The sequence below is a fragment of the Scomber scombrus genome, chromosome 3 (assembly GCF_963691925.1).
Source record: "Scomber scombrus chromosome 3, fScoSco1.1, whole genome shotgun sequence".
In the NCBI taxonomy this organism is placed as follows: Eukaryota; Metazoa; Chordata; class Actinopteri; order Scombriformes; family Scombridae; genus Scomber; species Scomber scombrus.
The window spans coordinates 11,398,523-11,420,464 of NC_084972.1; the positions used below are offsets into that span (position 1 = coordinate 11,398,523).

A 21,942-nucleotide genomic window follows, 5' to 3' on the forward strand; every position below is an offset into this window, starting at 1 on the left:
TGCTTTTATGTTTTATCTGACATGTTGTTGGTTTTTATATTTTGCTCCTCAGGAAACACTATTGTATTTTGTTTTGTTGGATCATAAAACAGTATAAACATTAAGATGAACTTGGTCGTTTGATTGACACACTTGAATATAAGATTTAACACAAATCATTAGTTAAATGTTTCACCTGTTCATTACTTGTTTACTAGTTTATCTGTTGGAAAATAAGTGTTCTCCTTTAATTTGCTTGTCTTTAATTGTCTGTGACCCCTACCTGTTAATGTTTGGATGTTTCTTTGTATCCAGGTGTTTGGCCTGGGGTCTGTAGCCCAGGTAGTGACAGGCCAGGGAGCGTTTGGAGAGTACCTCAGCATCAACCTGGGCTTTGGACTGGGTGTTGCTTTGGGGGTTCATGTTGGAGGGAAGGTCTCAGGTATGAGAACTGACCATTAATAACCCTACGATTAAGAGTCCTCAAAGGTCATTACAGTCATCGTGTTGCTTACATATTTCCCATGCTTTCTCTATCTATCAGGAGCTCATATGAACGCAGCAGTGTCATTCACAATGTGTGCATTTGGCCGCCTTGCGTGGAAGATGCTGCCCCTGTATGTTTTTGCACAGCTTTTGGGGTCCTTTCTGGCAGCAGGGACAATTTATGGTGTATACTACGGTGAGGGCACACTTGACATTGACTTTCTATATTTACTTATTCTTGACCCAACTATATATCACAGATAAAGCTTTATTTGTTGTCATACATCCACAATTATCACTCTTATCAATATTATTTCCTTTTGCAGACGCCATATATGACTATTGTGGAGGAAATCTGACTGTAAATGGTGTACGGGCCACAGCTGGTATCTTTGCTACCTATCCAGCACCATATCTCTCCTTGCTGGGTGGATTCATTGACCAGGTAGACTGAAGGATTAAAGGATTACAGCTACAAATCACTATCATCTGACACATTCTTTGCACTAACCCCTTTCCTTTGTTGTGTTGTTTTACATACAGCTATCTTGACATTTTGTTGTGATGTTTGTGCCGTGTGTGTGTGTGTGCCAGGTGTTTGGCACAGCTATGCTGCTGCTGTGTCTGATTGCACTGTCTGACCAGAGGAACAAACCGGCCGCAGCAGGCAGTGAGCCTGTCACAGTGGGTCTCCTGGTGCTGCTCATTGGCATTTCTCTAGGCAGCAACAGTGGCTACGCTATCAACCCGACCAGAGACATCGCACCCAGAGTCTTCACTGCCATCGCAGGCTGGGGGCCTGATGTGTTCAGGTACATACTGATTTATTGGTAGTTGGGGGAGGATTTAGTACAGCTTGACACCGTTTGTCACTTTCAATTAGGGTCAGCAGTAAGGTCAAAACAGCTGTAAATTATTGAATCATCTGTGTACTTTTACCACAAAGATTAAAAAGATAGTTGTTTATGGAAAATGGATGTAAAAAATATTTACTAATAATAAAGACTTTTTGTGGTTATTTTTCTCTTTTCTGTGCAGAGCTGGCAATGGGTGGTGGTGGGTGCCTCTAGTTGCCCCCCCTGTTGGAGGTGTACTGGGTGCAGGGCTATACAAGGCCTTAGTGGAACTGCACCACCCTCTCCTCCCTGAACAGGATGAAGGGGTGATGGAGGAGCTGAAAGAGGAGACTTTCCCTCTGGAAAAACAGAAAAACATCTGTGCTGATGTGTGTGTGTGAGACCCCCATCTCTCTGTGTAGCTTGTAAAGCTTTGTTGATATTTGTGTGCAGCTGAAACATTCCACGATGAAGAAGGATTTTAAAAACTAATTTCTAAAATGAGGGATGGCAGAAAATGAAGAGTCTGTTTTACTTAATTAATTTCATCATTAATCTTAGTTACTCAACTAAATTTAATGTAATTGAGAGCGACTGCAATACATATGGCACATTTTGTGTAAAAGATTGAAAAGTAAAGTAGAGCTGTTTTTATGCTTGGAAGGTAAAGAAACTGCACGCACTGGCTTATGTTTTATGTTTATATCATTGAGACAACAGCAGCTGATATAACCTCGGAAGACAGAATAAGTTTCATTATTATAACAATCAATGAAGGGCCACTTACACAAGCTTAGAAAGTACAGTGAAGATAAAAAAGAGCCCCTATACATTGCCTTTATATATCTTTTTAAAACAAATGAGAAACCATAGGAGTTGGCTCCTCACAGCTGTTGATGGCAGCAGCACAACCAAAAATAATATACATGCTCATTTCTCATACACTATAGCACACAGCAGCCTGGAGCCAAAAAAGTATATATGAATCTTAATGCTGGAGCTCTAAAACAAACAACTAAGCAAAGATGTCTTATCAAGTCTGCTTAGTCACATGCTTCTGGCATCAGGTGATCAAACTGAATAAAGCTAACATATTATATGTCATATCCATTAATGTGAAATCATCAGAGAGGATTTAATTACAGGAAGGCTCAGTAGGTCTATTTTTTTGTTTACATGGAAGCACAGTATCATTGAGGCACTGCAGTGACACAATGGCCAGTGAGTACCAGATTACTGAAGCCTCAATGATGGTATATTACAGTTGTTGATAATGTAACATGGAGTAAGGTATTTTTAGGTTAGATTTGCATACACTTGATACACTTAATCTGTCCAGTGCATATGTCTGCTGAAGCTCTGTATCTCGTCTCACAATAACAGTAATTTTCAGTGAATTGTGTGATTAATTTCATTCTGTTAATTAATGTGATCATTTAATTTCAAGTTTCAAATGGTAAATACCAATATCCATTCATATGAGCACCTTTACTTTCAATCTGAAACCAACACAGTATTATTTTCCTGTTTCCTTCAATTTTGCAGTCACATAAACATAAAGGGATGTTATTTACTTATTGTCAAACTTAAGTTATAATTTTATATATTAATGTTGTATAATACATCCAAAAATGAAATATTTACAACAGCAAACAAAGCCTGCTGATATGACTGCAGTGCCAAAAGAGTCCTCACTGGTTACAGTGGTGGTACAAGTTGCTATTATGTGTTAGTATTGTTTGTGCAATGGCAGCAGCCAGTGATTCTTTGTTGGCTGCTATATATGTTTACCAGTAGGTGTCACTACTGAACAGGGTTAAATGAGGTTGCAAATAAAGAATCTATTGGTGATGTATTTGGCTGGAAAGGCCCACTGCTTCAGAGAGCTTAATCTCGACAGCTCTTGAAAGCCATGTTGGTCATATAGACATTAAAGCTGGTTGAAATGTCTTCTTTGGATAGGAACCTTTTCACCGCTTTGTCCCGCTGTGTCTTCCTGTGTTGCCTTGGCTCTTGGCAGTGCTCACCAAGTTGCACTGTGCTGACTGCTTCTTCTTGGGGGCGGGTACCTTGACTTTGCCTTTAAAGGCCCTGGTAGGATCCAGCTTGTTGAGAAAGGAATCTCCAGCAGGATCAGCCAGGCTGAGCTCACTCCTGAAGGTCAGCGGCTGGTACAGTGATGCCCATTGCTGTAGAGGGAACAGGTGGTAGATAGTTTACATCGCTGTTTATAGTTATTATACAGTGTCCATTAGAAACTGGGTGTAACAGTGAGGACACTACAGAGAAATTACAAAAACCCCCCTACTTCCTTTAGTAAATATTCCAGCAATGCATTTTACATTCTCATGAACTTTGGCATACAGTGAAGAAAAGTAAAACAAATTAGAAAGATGGTGAGGCCTAAAAGACTTGTCTGCAACTGTCATATCTTTGATATTAAAAGATTAAACACTTTCATGCATTGTTTCATCATATTTTGAGTGTTGTTTCATCTTGTTTAAGTTTAAATCAGCCAACATTGTAATATACTGTGAAGGGAATTAATAAAATGTATTTTATATACCTACAATTACCTCAAGTGGTGTTATTAAGTATTATAGGTGCCATTTAGACTACAAAACATGTGGTCTGTGAAAGAGTAATTAGACACTCAGCTGTTTGCTACCTTGGCCTGGGGGCTGGGGCCATATGGGGTAAAGGAATACTGCCACTCAGGCAGACCCAGGTGGGTGATCATCAGTCGGTAGTAAGAGGTGAAGGTTGCCGTCAGAAAATGCCAGCACAGCGAGCGGTCGAGGAACCAAATATCACTCTGCTGGGCTACCACACCTGGAAAATACAAAGACTAACATCTAGTGATGCAAGAATTTAATAATAAAATAAACTAGTTTGAGAGAAATTGCTGACATGAGAAATGTAAGGAATATAAACAGATCACCTGGAGTGCAGTTTTTGTAAACCAGGCACACCTTGCCATTCCCACCACAAGAATCCAACTCGAAGATGCGGCTCCGGGAATCAAAATGGGGTGCAGCAGGAGCATGCTCCGACCCTGCCAGATATAGCATTAATGAATCTTGAATAAATATTTACTTTCCAATCACCATTTCATTGATTAGCCTGCTTTCTGCACAACTGAGCACACGTAAACAGACTTGATTGAACTTGACACACTGTAATTGTTAGAGTTAGGCCCACATAAGGATCTGACAGATGAGTTTTACCATTCTCTGTGCTGCTCTCCTCCCAGTCCAGGTCAGCCAGTGAAGGTGCATTGGGTAGGGAGAAAAGTGGGACTGGTTGGAGCAGTGGACACAGCCTGGCCACACTGTTAATCATCATGCATCCTAAGGGAACACACTCATCTGTAACAGAAACACACACAGGCACACCCATACAGTTATTATGATTTATTTGCTGAATTCTTTTGCACATATATCATGATGGTAAGCATGTCCAAAGAGATATATGCTTTTAATATTAAGCTGCATTTGCATTGGCAATGTGTTATATAACTGTAATAGTAGCCTTTAATTTGAATAAAATATGTTTTTAAATAATATATATTATATTAATTATAATATATATTTATCTTCCTACAAAGTTAGAAAGATGAATTAACATACATCAGTCTTCAATTTGAATTAATAGTTAGAACAATCAGGGTCTATTGATTTGTAAAATTGGGCACATTTCAGCAGTTCTTTTGCTGATTTTAAAAGAACAAATCTCATGGATTTACTATACAGGTAATATACAATAAATAGTGATTATAGAGGTAATCTACCGTCCAGTTTAACGCTCCAGGTTAGTGTGAACCCGTCAGTGGTCAGGTAGAAATCTCGCAGGTCCTCTGGCAAAATACAAGTATTTTTCTGGGGGAGAAATACAGCTGGTTTATTATACATGTGACAAGAGTGCACAGACCAGACTTTTTTGGTATGGTGTATTTTTTTTCACCTGCTCCCATGACAGCAGACTCCTCTTTTCTGCAGGCTCCCTCTCTGCGAACCGCACGTCGACCACACCAGGCATGTTCTCTGACACAATAGGGACACATTAATGACATTTATTAAAGTCCAGCTGCCATTATTAAGGCATCAGCCTGTTTGCTAGCTAACCTGCACGTTAACATTATTGCTAGTTTCAGAGCAAAGGCACACATAATACACACCCAGTATTCGAGGAATGCCAAGCGTCAGCCTCTCAGCAACACCTTTAAACGCTAAGCTGTCTTTAGTCTCTTCCATTTCTCAGACCGTAAGTTTATATATGACACCCTGAAAGCATCCTTCTCCAGTCTGGTGTCGTTTACCTCTCTCGAAACTGCTCTGCTGGACACAAACCAATAGAAAGCCGTCTTTCTACAGAATAGCCAATCAACACTTCAGTTGTAACAGGAAGGCGGGACTAAGCGTCCTTAGCAACGCTTGGCTCCCTGGAAAGGGTGGCGGTTGTTTCAACATGGCGGCAGCTTCAACAAGAAGTGGAAATTCGGGGATATTTTGGATGAATGGTGGTATGTTTACTTTTCCCTAACGACGTCGGCTTCCCTGTCCAGCCTATGTGTACATATCTAATATATGAAGAAGCAAAGCCCTTTGAAAGAGTACCATAGATGCTACCCCTCTGTCAGTTTTGGAAAGTTTTTACTTTTGGGGGAAGTGAGATGGCTAACTAGTTAACGCTAGCTAACTACGTGTTGCATGGACGCCAACTTAACGCTAACGTTGTCTCTTTAAAGTTACGTTAACGTTTTGATATCGAAACTTGGGGGCAACAGTATTATTGCTGGCTATCATCACATATGTTGTATGTCTGTTTTCTATTCTTTTTTTTTTTTTAGTATTGCCAATGAGCTCATCATAACACAAGGGCCATCTGCAGTTAACAGATAGCTAACTTTTTGTTTTTTGTGCTACGTGAATGTAATGTTTTCTCAGAAATGGCAAGCGGACAAATATTTGACAGTAAGCATTAGCGTCAGTAGCTTTCCATCCTTATGATTCAAAGTGCCTGTCTTCCTTTTCCTGTTCACACAGTATCCGATGAGGAACAGCCCTTGGTGTTTGTTCCCGGTGAGTCTCAGTGGCATTGTTTGAACTATTTTGGTCACAGTCTCAGATTATTTGATGTAATTTATATCCACACTGCATCCTCGTCTTCTCTCTCTGTTTCTCTCAAACTGTCCCAGGAGTTGATGGAGTGATGAAATGTCAACCCCCTTTCAGTTTGGGACCAGGCAGCGCCAGTACCACAAGTAAAAAAAGCACCAAGATGCAAGCTAGACGTAGCTCTGACTCCAAGAATGAGGCTGCACTAAAGAAAGCTGGCAAGAAACAGGGCCACTTACAATGCGATCACTCAGGAGCTTACACCAAGGAAAAAGTGTCAGTCCATCCCAGTGCTGATATAGCCATGGAGCACACCCTTTCCCAGGCCTCTGGTACTTTTCTCCCCTTGTCACAGGTAAACCAGAAGATGTTATGTATTTAAAAGAAGGCATATGAATAATATGAATATTCTTACGAGTTCAGTACTGGTGTATTGAGGTTGTCAAGGTTTCAGCATTAGACCATGTTTATTATTCCCAACATTTGCTAACCATTCTTTGCACAGGTAATGTCTGAAACCAGCAGAGTCCAGAGCCAGGTGTGTTTGAAAGACCTCTGTCCTGAAGATAAGCGCCGCATTGCAAACCTCATTGAAGAACTAGCCAGGTAGCCCTCTTTATGTGACTGACTCTGAACTTTGAGAGTGTTAATATTAACATGCATGTTCACTATGAATGGAATCATTTAAAGCAACACCTGACTGCACTGTGTAATTTTGTACTCCTGTATCTTAGAATACATAATGTGGACCAGCTATCCCTTAAGAGTGTTATTTCCTTTTCTCTAGAGTGAGTGAGGAGAAAGAAGAGTCAGTGCAGCGCCTGAAAGATGAACAGGGACATTTTGAATGCAAGATCCAACAGCTGGAGCAGCAAAATGTGGTCATAGCACAGGAAAGAGAGAGTATCCTTTAAAAAATAACCAACCAAACAAAAACACAATAGTGAGTGAGACTCTTTCTGGAGTGGTGGGTGAAGTGATTTGTTGTATTTTTCATGTTTTTTTTTTTTTTTGAGTAGACAATAGTGCATTAACTAGGGTAAGGTGAATGATAGCACTGGTCTGTAGAAGAGTAGTGAATGAAACTGTTCTGTTGAGTGATAAGGGCTAAAATAATGAAGCGTCTTCAGTGAAGTTTGATATTGTGAATGGTGTAAAATGTGCTTCACTGCATCATGATTGCTGTTTGCATGATTGCTTAACACATTAAGGAGATTGCAAAATGTTGCACTGTTACACTTATGAGGAAACCAGAGATTATTTATGATGGTTTTATCAATTTGGAAAATATATTGCAGATGTTTCCATGTTGCATGCTCATTTTTTATGATATGAGGCACTTAGCAACACATTTGGAAATAGGAATGATGGCGCAACAGTAGAGTATGGTGGTGCAGTGGCATTATTCCATGCCTTAAAGGAGAACCCATTGATTTTAGACATCAAAGTCTGTTTACAGGTCATGAGCAGTACTGCTGCATATATGAAAAAAGTTGTATGAAGCCTTTCATGGCTATAAAGGGAGCTGCACGAAGTCTAATAAATTGCCTTAAGTGATGTCACTTGAGGAAGTGTCAGTTGGAGATGTAGACTACAAGTTTGAAAATGAAAAGATGTGGGGGTGTGGAGCTCTGTGGTCTGTTCCATGTGGTTAGCAGCTTGAGGCTATATTAGCCCATACTAGCATAACAGAACGAAATCTCTGACTGAAATGTCTGTGGTTGAGCTGGGTAATGTAGGTGCCAGGTTTTGACAAGAAAGAAGAATGCCTATAATAAAAAATAAGATATCTCTGGTTCTGCCGCAGTGATTTGGAAAAACTGTCCATTGTGAGTCCAACAATGTTATAGGAGGGCACTGCTAAATAGTTGGAGTAGTTTTAAAAATAAAACCACTGGAGGAAAAATGCTGTCCGACCAGACACAATTTCACAATCTGTTACAAAAAGGTATAATACTAAACACAGCCCAAATTATTTCACTGCTTATTATAACGCCAGCCTAGAAGCAGGGGCTTATCATTAAAATCATCCGTTTTAGTTTTTGGTTGGAATAGAAACCTGTTTCTGGCACTCTGTGGCACATGGCTGTCTCTCCATGCAAGATGCTCCTAAAGTGCAATTTAAATGTTATATTGCAGGTAATGCTGTATGTGGTATTCTACAGGAAGGTCTGCAGGGGGCAGTGTTGCCTTAGGTAAGGTCATGCACAATCTACACGTAAGACTCTTCAATTTGATCCAAAAAGCAGAGAAATGAAGCAGATTCATTTATATTTGTTTGATGCCTGCTGCAGTTGTCTTTTGTAAGTGCTTGTAGCTTATCCGCTGTTGTGTACAGAATCAATTTCATGGTTGGAGCCATGGCCAGAACCATCTAAATCATTTTATCATCCAAAGATGAATTTTGATATTTACTGAGAAGACTGCATTGTTTTCATTTACCATATTTGTGTAGCTCTCTCTTAATGAATGACTGTAGACTTCTGTATAACTGTAGACTATCATTCATTTCCTCCTCTCAAAATGAGATCAGGTGGGCAACCAGCTCATTTGTGATTGTCTAGGAAGAGGTTAGTGCCAATATAATGCTTTTTTATGCATTGTACGACGCACCTACAGCCTTAATCTATCTACTGTTCTTAACAATTCCACTCAGGTCAAACCAGAACATAGCCAGCAGTTAATTTAGGTTAAAAACACTGTGAAATATGAAGAGTAATTGACCGGCCTGCTAAATTGCACGATTGGCAACGGCGGCGGGGAAAATTAGGAAAGCACAACTCAATTAAAGGCACTTTGGCTTGGAGACTTGGCATTTACACCAAACTTCTAAACTCCATTAAAAAGGTATTTGAGAGGAAAAAGTGTTCAGATCCAAGCACCTCAGGGGGGATAACGCAGTCTTTTAAAGTGCGTGCAAGAGTCATGAAGGCTCTTCTCAGGCATGAGGTTCCAGCACTTCTCTGAAAGGTTAAGGAGACACCAAAGGCAAACACACTGAATGAGAGTCTTGTCAAATCTAATTCCATTAGGCCTCAGCTTATCTTATCTAACCAAGATTCAGGGTTGTCAGGGGTATAAAGAATGTAGGGCTATACCTTAGCCCCAAGCCACCTAGGATGAGAGGGGGAAAGTATCTTTGATATTTTGGGTGTTCGGCTGACATTTGGAACTGACTGGCACACAGGATTGAATTTGTGGTTCAGAAAGGAAGGATGCCTTTTGTACTTCAAGGCATGTTGGCATGGGCAGAAGTCAAGGTGGCGTTACTAACAGGGTGCACCGTTCTACTCGCTGTATCCAGAATAAGGCACAGCAGGTGTTGCAGCTAATGCCATTTATTGAGTTGAAACAATTGGAGGGAATCCTGCGGCCATGGAGAGAGGGGAATAACAGCCCTGTTAGGATATGTCATTGAAAAAATGCTTCATGTTGTGCTAGAAGATTTTGCCAGAGCTAAATCCATTTTTATCCTCCCACATTTGGATGTATGACATTTACAATGTGGAAATCTGGTTGTATCGAGTGTGCTTTTTGTGATAAGCATACATCAGAAGCTGGCTTTTGGAGAATCCTAAAATCATTGTTTTTATGGCAGATTAAGCCCCTAATATTCCTTGATGTCAACTTTGCGGTGATTGTCACGATCTGGTCATGGTGTTTATTTCTTTATTCTTGGAATGTTTAATGGGTTGAAGCTATGTGTTGTTTATTAGGAGTGTGAAAACAAATTAATATCTAAAATCTAGTTTTAATCCAAGTTTTTTAATTGAGACATGACCTACTGACTATCATTTACACAGATAAGAAATAAAGTGAATATTGTGCTTTTCACTGGCTTTTTTGTGAGCTCTCTGTAGCACTAAATTGGAGGAAAACGTGTATATTTATGAGGAAGTTGTTGAAAATATATAAACACTGAGCTGCTGGAGGCTAAAGTTTGGCCATGAAAGTAAATGCCATTCATTGAACTGAGTTAGTCTAAGGTTTATATTATTATTGACTGATTCAGTTGTACTGCTTAATTGAATGTAATGAAATCAAACTGAACCAATCGTGGGGTTAATGTGGAATTAATAATACATAATGCATTAAATCTTTGCTAAAATTATCAAGACTGAATCGAGTTGTTGTTGTATTAAGTTGGTACACTCACAGTATGGAGTGTTCTTGGCTTTTTGCATTGTGGGGCTTGTGCATCGACATATTCCATACACAGATACACAGATGTCAAGTCTAATTGTTCAGCAAGTATAAACTTTTGGGCCTAATGAAACTGATGTTTAGTTGTGATCATGAAAATATAAATGGTGGTGGTTGGAATGGTATTTTGATTGTTAGCTGATTGGAGGAGTTATTTATTGATTTATTGTGTGACTTGTACACGTGTCTCCCCTTCAGATTCAGTAGTATTGAAGCAGTTATGTAAACTGTCTTCCTCTATTAATTCCCCGTCATTGCTTTCTTACACACATATTCATACACATCAGTCTCCGCCCCCTCTCTCACATTCCTGCTCAGGCTCAATCTGTTTGGCACAGTGCGCTAAAGCAGGCTTTAAAATATTCCCCCCTCCTGTGCAAATTTGTTCCACCTTGAAGTGGATTTCATTATTTCATTTGAGCCTCGGCCTGACAGGGAAGTGAATCATTTTGACAGACCCTGTCTGAAGCCTCTTCAACCCAAGCCCTTGATTCTGAGTATTTTTGGAGCAGGGGGGAGGAGTAAGTCATTGTTGGCACTTTGCAGGTCTGATGTAAACTAGGGGCTTGCTGAGTACTTGGCCCCCATTGGCTGATGTCCAAGGCTGTGGAGGAAGCATGTTTAGTGTAGCATCAGGCAGAGAGGTGGAATCTTATCAGTGTTGCTCCACTCGGTTCAGATTACCTTGCGCTTGCTGTCCAGGGACTGCATCAGCCTGTCAACACATTAACACACGTTACCTTCATTTACGGCACTGGGGCAAAGGGATGCTTACAGGCCTGTTGGTACTACAGCACAGCTAGAGTTCATGTGTGTATTTTTGTTTGTTTCTCATTTCCGCCATACCCTTATATTTGTATTGGCTCTTTGTATCCAGTGTACCGTACGGTATATTTGTATCTATCAGGAAACATTTGTTTTAGGCATGAGAAATCATATGGAAATGGTGTTGTATGCGAATGCAGTGAAATATGCGCAGCATGCATTTTTCAACTCAACACACAACTCTCTATCTTGAACTGAGGTAAGGTGTAGCTGTATAAGCATATTCAGTATCTCCCCTTCAAGACCCTTATTCATACTGCATAAATAGACCTCCCAGCATAGGTTTACATGATGTGATGTCCTTGTGATGTCCTTAAGCTTTCCATATAGCGCTACTCCCATGGACATTATCAGTGCAGCGGGAAAGGAGCCTTAGTTAGACGGAGGGTTCAATCAAAGTGTTTCCTCACATTTTCCCAATGTTTATGGAAGCTGCTGCATTGCATTTGTCTGGTGTCTGGTCCTCAATTCAAAGTCATCCCCGCTCTCTTCTCTTTCCCTCTGTTTCATTTCCACAGCCTGATTGAAGTCTTCTAACAACCAAAGTGTTTTCTTATGGAGTGTTCCGCCAACTATTCCTTCAATAAGACTCTACTTTGAACTTTGATTTTCTCTTAAAATGGAGGCTTTTTTTTTCAAACTGATGCTGAGAAACTCATCAGCTGGGGGAGCAGGGCCACCATCATAAAAAGATATGGCCTGGAGGAACACACTTTATGGTCAGCCTAGGTGGGAGTGTGTGTACTACTTGCTTTGTTGTAGTGTTTGTGTGTGTGGGCTGTTGCAGGTGGGGAATTTGTGCTCTCATGTCTCACTGTGTTAGTGTTTGTATGCGTACTAGAAAGTCGGAGTCAGACTGAGGTTGATTATTGAATGTGTGTAAGTGTGTCTGTGTGTAGTCGCCCCATTCTCATGCTCATTATCTTTGTATGTGCTGGTGTGGTGTGGTGCTGCCACTGTCATTAGTGGATTCCTGAGGCGCAGCAGTAGTTCCGCTCCAGATTAGTTTTCTTGTGTCTGCCAGCGCTCTGTCTGGCAGATAGCCTGGCACGGCACTGCCCAGCTCAGCTCAACACAGCTTGGCCCGACCCAGATGAAGAAAACTCTGTGCCACAACAACTTTGATTTTTTGCTGGCCTCTTTTTAGCTTTCCAGCCCTCTCTACTTCCCTGCTCCAATGTTTAATTGATTGCAGAAACTAGGGTTTAATTCAGATTGTCAATCTAAATCTATGTTTAATCTTGTTTTCATTGAAGTTAGATAGGAGAGCCTTTTCCTCACCAAAATGCCTCATCTGACAATAGAGCCACTCTTTCACTTTTAGTGAGTTCTGACTTTGAATAAGAATTTCTTTAACATTTTATTAAGAATGTTTAGGCGCGCATCTGTTTAAGTCACACACTTTCATGTGACCCAAAATCTACCTTGTCTCAGCTGAATCCAGAGGTGGATTTAAATGTTCTAGACTAGAGGTTGTGTTTAGTTTCGTTGTATAACTTTGTTAGATACTTAACCTTTGGTGCTCCAGGTCTGCAGCAGCAGTACAGAGAGTGCCAGGAGCTGCTTGGGCTTTACCAACAATACCTTTCTCAGCAACAGGCGAAGCTCAACCAGTCCATTTCCCAGCTCAGCCAGGGACCAGCCCACAGCAAGGTAAGGAATAGGCTAGTGTGTGTGTGGTAGATTGTACATACATGTGTTGTTGCAAGTGCATCATGCTGTTTAACATGATGGCCATACTCCCAGGAGAGCCATATTCAGAGAATACCCCCTGTTTGCAATCTATCAGGCACTCAAGCACAAAAACATCTAGTGAAACCACATGTAATAGCACATTGTCCCATGGCCAAGTGCCATTATAATGCATAACAAATTATTATAGAGGTCCACTTCTGTCACTGGTTCGATATGACTACAACATACTGCAAACTCTCTCAAGGTGACACTTCAGAAGCTAAGACGCCTCTCTGTAGATAGAATAGATGACTTGGCCAACCTCATTGTCCCGCCCTGGCTCTGAATAATGTGTGTTTGCCTGCTCTCTGACCCTCAGCAAATTAGTCACAGTCTCTTCCCCAGTCAACTATAAGATGGGCTTTCCTCCTTATGTTTATCTCATAATGTTCCTGACCTTGGCTTACCTGCCAGTTATGCTCAGTTGAAAATTGTCCTCTTCATCTTGTGGCCACCGTCCAGTTTTTCAATTTTGAAGCATGATTTGCATTTGTGCTGCTATGAAGCACCATGTCTATACAAGGCGTGTAGTGAAAGCAGCAACATGGCAGACTAGCAGCAGCAGCAGCAGCAGCAGCAGCAGCAGCAGCTGACTAAACAGGATGCGATTAGGTGCAGCGTTGCTGTGTACATCATTGAAGTTGGGTGCCTAAAACGCTGTTTTAGATTGTGATAACCCACAAGTGAAATGTGCGCTTGTATGAAACAGCTCTCCCAACTACCTGGGGAAAGCTTTTGTTGCACAAAGCAACATGAGGAATGAGGTTGGTGAGTGGTGGTTAATTCTAGCCCAGCTCTACATCAGCTTTTTAACGAGCAGCCTAACATTTTTTGGTGAAATACTCCAAATACTTCCTAAAGTGGCCAAAATGCATTAATTGTCTTTTTTGTTCCCTGCCCAGGTGCTCAGTAGTGAGGAAGCGCCCAGCAGAACTACTAGCAGTGCTAATGGTCCGCTCTTTGATGGCTCATACCTCAGCCTTGGTACTACTTGGGCGCGACAGCCTCAAGCGCACAGGAGTGGTGGTGGAAGAAGAGGAGCTGTACAAACTGTTTCCTCTCTTTCCTGTGATAGTGAGTTCAGTCCAGCTGACAGGCCAATCAATCAGCATAGGATTCAGAAAAGGGAGTGCAAGGAGTCACACTCGGAGTCCCGCCACAGATGTGAGCACTATCAAGGCAGCTGCCAAGACAGTGGCTACAGAATACAGAAACGGAGGAGCGATAATGACCATACTCTAGAGAATGGCCACCAGGACAACTTCAGCCAACATGAATGTGAAAGGTACAGTGGTCAAGACAGTATATAATTACCACTTTCCTGGAGTTTCAGCCAAATGTAACACTTAATCAAGATACAAACAGGGTAACAGGATATAAAGCTAATTAATTGGGTGTGTACACGCAGGCTCCAGAATGGGAATGTCATGGGCTCAGAGACTAAAGAAGCCCTGACCAGCCCTCTGCTAGGCCATGAGGACTGGGAGGAGAAGAGGCACCAGCTGCTGCTGCAGAAGATTCAGTTGGAGATGGAGAGAGAGAGGCTGCAGGCACGGCTGGCTGAGCAAGAGGAGAAGCTCAATAGACAGAATCAACAGCTACAACAGTCGCATCTCGACTGCAAAAGGTAGAACACAGAAGCCGAAAAAAAGGCCCTTAACTGGTGACATTTTCTTAATGTTTAGGTGGTATAACGTGATAGTTGGCTATTGTTAGTTAATAGATAGGTAATTACTGCTATGGGTGCTTCTTGTGTGTCTGTCATTGCAGAATTGCAGAACATTAGCAAGTCTTTTTCTCCTATGTTTAGGTTTCAAGAAGGAACTCAATCTGAGCTCAGCAGCTCAAAGACTAAGAATGGAGATCCAGAGGGTCTCACCCAACAAGATTTACCCTCCAGGTAAACCAAGTAGTCTGGCTGAAAGGAAGACAGACACTCGAACAAACTACAACTACTTCACTCACCTAGACACAAACTCTTCCTCACACACACTCTTCAATGTCAAATACACATATACAACTGTATACACATAGGCCTATACTCAAAAGCCACAAAAGCCAACTGGTATCTTATGTCTGTTGTCTGCAGCGTGCGTGAAGGTGCAGAAGTACCTCCTGCAAAACAGAGCTTGCATGAAAAATGTTCGCAAACTGTACCAGCTCCTAGGGACATTATCATTCAGTCTTGTGGTGAGTTTTAAGCTTGTATTTTCTGTTTGTCGGATATCTGTATGTGCTTACTTGTCTCCACATAGAGGAACATCTCATCTCAAAACATATCTTCTACTTAAGCTTCGAGCCTGTCAAGTTGGATTTTCTTCAAACAGTATTTATTCCATGTAAAACTTTGAAGTTCATCATTTGGTTATTTTTAAAACTGTCTCACCCGTGTTGTTGCTCTAGCTTCTGTAACACTTGCATCTTGCATTTCTCAACAGAGGCCTTGGAGCGGTCCAGAAGGGACAAGGCCACATCTCCTGCAAAATGCTCTGCAAGTGTGAGGAAGCCTACGTCAGTGCCTGTGACCCAGAAGGACCCTGAAGCCAGGTAACACTTTTACTCAACATCATTGAATAATAGTAATAATAATAATAATAGCGTCAACAGGACATTTTCCCAAGCCCTTCTAAAAGCATGTTCCCACGTGATCTGACGTAACATTCAGCATGATGACGTTGCTACATATAAACCGATATAAACCCCTAAGTCCGCCTAGCCAGTAGCCACAGAGACGGATGGAGCACTCACTGTTTCCGCCTCTCAGTGCTCTAACCCACGTCACTGCTTTTTGTTAATGTCTGAGTGGGCGTTTCCATTTGAACAACCCGGAAAAAATGCAGACGGAGTCGTCCCTAATAAGCATTTAGGATTTACTCTTAATAGATTTTAGCATAGTGAAGGATTACAGGACTATTTATTATACCTTTTATGTTAACTCAACCTTAAACCTTTCAACCTGTAATTAGTTAAAAGTCAAGGAGACAACCGTGTTATGGAAATTCTGGTGAACAGTACCCTGGATAAGTAGTAAATGATAGCAAGCATTGAAAGTAGCTGATCTATGAACATCCAGTGAGCTTAAATTCAACAGAACTAAAGAACCAGTTAAAAAACAAAGAAGGTTGGTCTTAGAAAAAGGGTGAGAAGCGGCGCAGGTAACTCCAGGACGATTATTTCCAGGCTGCAGTGTTTTTTTTGTTCTGTTTGACCTTTTAACATCAATATAATTTGTTTTTCCCCCCAAGTTATGAAAAAAATATTAACAATATTGCAACACATAAATATCAGTGCATGTGAAGCATCTCTCTGTGTTTGCATATACTGCAGTGTTGGAGGCTAAATGATGACTTTTCTTAGTCCAGCTAACTTTTCGAGCTGTGAGAAGCTAAATGAAGCTTTTTACTGGGCTAGCTAGCGCTGCGGCCAGCCTGTCAGGAGACATGCTGCGTTCCATTAGTCGGCCTAGCAGGGACCCTGCAGCAGGTGTAATTGAACAGACTTCTGGATGCACACACTGCCCTCCCTCCTCTTGCGGCCACAGTAATGAGACAGAGAAAGCAAGAGTGAGGGAGAGATGTAAAAAGTGTGTTTGAGGATGAGTGAGGGGCGAGATCATTGGATAAAGTGAGAAATGGGAAGCAAGGAAAGTTAGAGAAGGTGGAGATGGATAGAAATGGAAATGGTGAGAAAGGTTTAAGAACAGAGAGGGGGTTTCAGGACAGGAATGAATCACTGAGTGCAAGCAGACCTTCCAAATAAGGCAGAGAAATTCATTACCTTTTTCAACCTTTACATGGAACAGTGATTAACCTGTGTGTGTGTGTGTGTGTGTGTGTGTGTGTGTGTGTGTGTGTGTGTGTGTGTGTGTGTGTGTGTGTGTGTGTGTGTGTGTGTGTGTGTGTGTGTGTGTGTGTGTGTGTGTGTGTGTGTGTGTGTGTGTGTGTGTGTGTGTGTGTTTTGGCAAACATTCATTTGTAGATGTAGGTGCTATTTTTTCCTTCCTTAATGTCTAAATTCTCTCCTCTACTGTTTTATGACAGCAGCTGATAGGAGTTACAGTAGCTGTAAAATGTCCTTGAGGACAAATAGTTGGAAAGCTAATTCTTTAAAACAGGTGAAGTTTTACAACTTCCAGTGAGTAACTTTTAAACAAAGCAGTGCGTGGTCCAAGTTGATCTGTGAGCTCCAGCAGATGCCCATTAATTCCAGCAGGGACCCAGGGTATCAGATCTTATTACCATCCATTTACACCTCCAAAGCCTATTAAAATTGTTGGACTCTTAGCTACTGACAGTGTTTTTTTACTACCAGTAATGAGGAGGTCTGCCTCTCAGATGTCTTTTGTGGTTTTCTTGCAACATGTTTTTTCATGTGCATCTCTTCAGATAGTTGTAATCCTTTGGTAATCCACTGATTTGGATTAGACATATGGTTTTTCTTCACTGGTCCAAATTTTAGATGAACTACATAAATTACAGTCAGTGAGATAAAGGCAAAATAGTATGTGGTTGTTCTTAGCTCATTTTTGGTCAGTTTAAATGGATGGTATATAGATATAGATATAAATGTAATTGCATTAGGAGGATTGCATACTACTTTCATTATATAAGGAAAAGTTTGATAGAAAAACAATCTGCTGTCAGTCTGTAACAACAATGCAAAAACAACACTGTGGAAAGCCAGATGAAATGAAGCAGCTTACTTTGGTCCATCCTCCTGTAAAATTTAGCACCTTACCTGAACCCTTTTCTTTCACTTGGCAACAACATGCCCCTTGTGACTATCTAATCTTAACCAGTGCAATCTTGCTGTGCAAATTGCCAAACGAAGCTGGGGTTAACAATAAGTGACCTCCTTAATCCTTTCATGAATCCTGTGCTAGTTAGTAATGAGACAGTTCCAGCGCACCCCGCCCATCTCATCTCCATCCTTCCTGCCATTGCCCGTCTGCTATTGATTGGTTGGGAAATTGACATGCGGGATATATGCAGCGGCCATTATAGGTTTTTTATCTTACTGTTTGGACTGCAAATGAAAAGGAGCGTCGGGGCGAGACGGCTATCTTTAATGAAAGAGAGGAGCCAAATAAGCAGTGAAAAGTTACGAGTGAGAAGAAGGAGGTGGGGAGCGTATGCAGAAGAGTTGTGTGGAATTTTTTATCTGGTCTTATGGAGCTTGGAGAGAACAACAAAGTACTGGCATATTGGGAGAATGAAGCCTAACAATTTTTATTACACTCAAAGGATGCAGTTCTATGTGTGTTCGAAGATAAGAACATATTTCAAAGCAGAATAGTGCAGTTTGTTTCAGACTACTTATGATTGGACCTGTTTTTAATTTAAATTTTTCAAAGTTACTTCTTTTTTCTGCAATGACAGAAACATATGTTGCTGAAACTGTTGTCCATGTCCGTTCTGTATGCATGTAGCAGTAAAATTTATTTGCCAGGAGTCCCTCGGGGGATATTAATATCGAGCAGCAATTCAGAACTTTACTTCACACAAACTGGAGCCAAGAAATGAAGTTCTTTGTTGTACTGTATAGCCCTCTGAAAATCTATTGGCATTCTCTCTAGCCTTTGTGCAATCTCTGTGCCACCCCCTCTGCTACCATTCACCCCCCCTTTCCTGCCCAAACTGTACCCCTACCCCCCGCGCTCCCCTTGTTATAGATTGTGACCGCCGGTAAGTGATGCATTATTCATTACCAACATGTCGTTTGTTGATGGATGGCTGTTTGAGAGCCCTGTCCGTTAAATAAATCAACAAATAAAAATGCAAATTCTCACATTTCGAGAGAAGGAACCCAGCCAAAGTCCCTCCCCCACATTCCCTCTCTGCCTTCCTCTCTATCCACAAAGCTGCACCCGCTTTCAGTCTCTCGCACAAGCAGGCACACACACACACACACACACACACACACACACTCACTCACACACTCACAAACACACTCTCACTCTCACAAACACACTCTCACTCTCGCTCTTTTTCTCTCTCTTTCTCTTTCTCCTTTGCTGTTGACAGGCAGGAGACCAAATGAGGAAGACAGATTTACTTACTTGAGCTTCACTCTCTTCCCCCCCCCCCCCCCCCATCGGTTATCATCCCTCAGCCGACTTAACCCTCATTTCGCTTTCTCTCCCTCATGCTAAAACATGCATACATTAGATCATGTTGGCAAAGCAAAATATAGCCTTTTAAAGCTTTCCAGCTACCGATATGCGCTGCCTCAAGTTAGTCAGAAAACATGACATATCAAGGTCTATAGTTACGTGTGGAGGAACATAAATGTGCTCTGATTGAATGTTCCACCAGTGTGTCTGTCTGCTGACCACCCACATGCATATCAACAAGTACACGCCAAAGATTGCCCATACCTGGGAGAGCTGTGTGCCGAGCTGCACGATGCAAATCGATGCAGCTTTAAACGAGCAGAGAATTATGTTAGCAACATCAGTGGAGCGTGCTTTAAAGAATTCATGTTTTGTATCTGGAATGGCCGTCGTTCGACTGTGTATACACTGAATAATTTATCAAGCCAGCCAGACTGAGGGATTGAATCTCTATTAGCTTAATCTCCCCCGTTTTGGTTTATTTATTTCACTGCACATTCCCTCATTTCTATTCCAGGAGAGAAAGCACCAGGTCCTCTCCCCCTTTTTCTCTCACACCTGCAAGAAACTGTTTTTCTGCCGGGACGCCCCAGTGGTTTTGACTTGTTAAAGCTGCTTGTTAGGGTTCAGTAGGTACTTCAGCAAGAAAGATTTTGTTAACACTTCGAAGAGAGATTTGCTTTTATATTGTCGATGTTAACAAGTGAAAGGTGAATGACAAATATTTTAGTACAAGCGTCGAGCTCCAAGTATACTTTAGCCTTGTACATGTCTGGTGATGGTCCCTTTGCTTGCAGCTGCTCTGCTTAGGTTTGTGGGCACGTAGCTGACTGTCTTTGTGTGCGTTTCTCTGTTACAATCAAACAGCTCATTTAAAACACTCTCCGTCCACAGGGCTCTGCTGGGTTCTGTATTATAAATGTAGCCTGTGCCCATTCAAACTTTTGAAACTTTCATACAAGCTGAGGTCACACACACACAAAAAAGAAACCTCCAAAAGTTTTACTGTTTTTTTTCTTTGTTTTTTTGTTTTTCAGGTTGGATTTTTCTGTGGTGGAGTTATTGGATATCTTTAGTCCCATCTCTGCGCCTGAGCATTGCAAACCATCCACTCAAAGGACCACAACATCACATCGTAGACCGGCACTCACTACCCCAAAACCAGTCTGCAGAAGTCTGCTTACCCCTGCTGGGCCTCATCCTCAAAATACTCAGCAGGACCTGGAAGAAAGCCAAATACTGGAGGATATTTTCTTCATTTGCTGACAAAGAGGAAAATTAATAGCAAAGAAAGGAAAAGTCATCCAGTCGCTTGATGATATTCACCAGTTTGGTCTTAACTTTGTCAGTGTCTTACATTTAATGTCCTATTAACCTGCTAAACTAGCATGATCATGATGTGTTAGATTGAACTCGTTATACAGTTTTTAATGCAAATAAACAATTATTTATTCAGAATTGGTTATCTTCCTAGTTTGTAATTTATGCTTTGTGTTGCTTCTGCAGGAGAACTGTTTGCCACTGAGATACATTGATCGTCTGTGAGGACTGTGGCAGTGTCCTTTTTTAAATGATGAAAATTCGGAATGACCTCAAATATGTAGTCAGTAGCGAAAGAAAAGGAGAGGGAACATTCAGATCATTTGAGGTGGTTGTGTTAAAACAAGAGATACTGGTATTGATAGGTTATCAGTAATTATGACACGACACAGGACACTTTATTCTAGACTGTGCTTTATTATTGGGCTAAGCTGAGACGCATCATTCATTTAAAATTACAAAAAAAAGAGTCCAGGGGACCAGAGAATGGTGCAGTCTGGAGAGTTGGGGGCGGGAGCCTAAAGCGCACTGCCCAATCAGAAGCTTAGCTCATCAGGAACCTGGCAAAGCTTAATATGCAACATTCATTTCCCCACCCTCTATATGTGCTGAAACTGGGAAATAGATTTCCAGAATACTTTTAAACCACATGAAGTAAAATGTGATTTTAGCAACTCTACTGAGTTTTTAAAAATAAAGCCACTTATAACAGCACAGAATAAAAATGATAGTAACTCAATTCTTTTTGATGAGATAGTGCAGTTTTCATTGAATTTTGCTCTCGGTAGAACACATCAGTTGAACAAGATCAGAGCTCTGTCAAATGATACAAAGCTGGATGGGATAAAATGGGATGAGGAGAGTAAAGATTTAAAACCAAAAACTGGTGTTTTATGCAAGCAGTTAATCAGTGATTAACAATTCATCAGACATTAGCTCTTTACATTGCAGCAACTTATAGTGACCTCAAGGCATATATTCAGTAGTGAATACATATCTGATTGAACAGTTAATTTACGAGGGAGCGCCTAACTCATGTTGACTTTGCTTAAATATTTTAAAATTGAGGCATGCTCAAAACCAAAAGAGGACTCTTCCAATTGGTATTTTTTAAAACCACCTTGTAACAAAGTTGTTGTTTTTTAACAGAGCAATATGATTATAAACACAAATATACATAAGGCTTAGAAACACAGTTGCTGACTGCATTGTTTTCTGTAGTTTCAGTCCTTGAAGTTGGTCAATTCGGAGTTTCCCAAATACTTAAAAGTGGCCGAATGCGATGTAGTGATACAAAGAAGCACTTAAGAAGCAAACTGATCAGTGACAA

At 41.1% G+C, this 21,942-nt stretch overlaps 3 protein-coding genes across 3 annotated transcripts in view; 2 read left to right on the top strand and 1 right to left on the bottom strand.

Moving 5' to 3' along the window:
• Positions 1-1,974, top strand: part of aqp7 (aquaporin 7) — a 3,369-nt gene extending 1,395 nt beyond the window's left edge. Inside the window, exons 2-6 of the mRNA XM_062415404.1 lie at positions 295-421; positions 524-661; positions 792-910; positions 1,060-1,277; positions 1,504-1,974. Of these exons, the coding sequence (XP_062271388.1) occupies positions 295-421; positions 524-661; positions 792-910; positions 1,060-1,277; positions 1,504-1,702 (801 nt within the window). The 3' untranslated portion in view covers positions 1,703-1,974. The remainder of the gene's footprint in view (positions 1-294; positions 422-523; positions 662-791; positions 911-1,059; positions 1,278-1,503) is intronic.
• Positions 1,975-2,118: 144 nt separating this feature from the next.
• tpgs2 (tubulin polyglutamylase complex subunit 2) lies at positions 2,119-5,554 on the bottom strand. The gene is made up of 7 exons (XM_062415406.1): positions 5,479-5,554; positions 5,265-5,344; positions 5,092-5,179; positions 4,529-4,669; positions 4,243-4,356; positions 3,970-4,133; positions 2,119-3,490 (listed from the first exon to the last, which is right to left on the bottom strand). Exons 1-7 carry the CDS (start codon positions 5,552-5,554, stop codon positions 3,272-3,274), a joined length of 882 nt encoding a protein of 293 aa, XP_062271390.1. The 3' UTR covers positions 2,119-3,271.
• Positions 5,555-6,500: 946 nt separating this feature from the next.
• Positions 6,501-20,558, top strand: kiaa1328 (KIAA1328 ortholog). The gene is made up of 10 exons (XM_062416332.1): positions 6,501-6,773; positions 6,924-7,024; positions 7,206-7,321; positions 12,975-13,099; positions 14,083-14,465; positions 14,589-14,807; positions 14,991-15,080; positions 15,270-15,370; positions 15,619-15,727; positions 20,330-20,558. The coding sequence occupies exons 1-10, from the start codon at positions 6,513-6,515 to the stop codon at positions 20,556-20,558; spliced, it is 1,734 nt and encodes a 577-aa protein (XP_062272316.1). The 5' UTR covers positions 6,501-6,512.
• Positions 20,559-21,942: the final 1,384 nt, after the last annotated feature.

Bases quoted from the DNA above. Each gene is read 5' to 3' on its own strand.
- tpgs2 (XM_062415406.1), bottom strand. From the start codon at position 5,554: ATGGAAGAGACTAAAGACAGCTTAGCGTTTAAAGGTGTTGCTGAGAGG. The intron at 5,180-5,264 runs GTGAAAAAAAAT...TTTCTCCCCCAG, and splicing joins GTCTGCTGTCATGGGAGCAG to AAAAATACTTGTATTTTGCC. The intron at 4,134-4,242 runs GTGATCTGTTTA...TGTATTTTCCAG, and splicing joins TTACAAAAACTGCACTCCAG to GTGTGGTAGCCCAGCAGAGT.
- kiaa1328 (XM_062416332.1), top strand. From the start codon at position 6,513: ATGAAATGTCAACCCCCTTTCAGTTTGGGACCAGGCAGCGCCAGTACC. The intron at 6,774-6,923 runs GTAAACCAGAAG...TTCTTTGCACAG, and splicing joins CTTTTCTCCCCTTGTCACAG to GTAATGTCTGAAACCAGCAG. The intron at 15,728-20,329 runs GTAACACTTTTA...TTTGTTTTTCAG, and splicing joins CAGAAGGACCCTGAAGCCAG to GTTGGATTTTTCTGTGGTGG.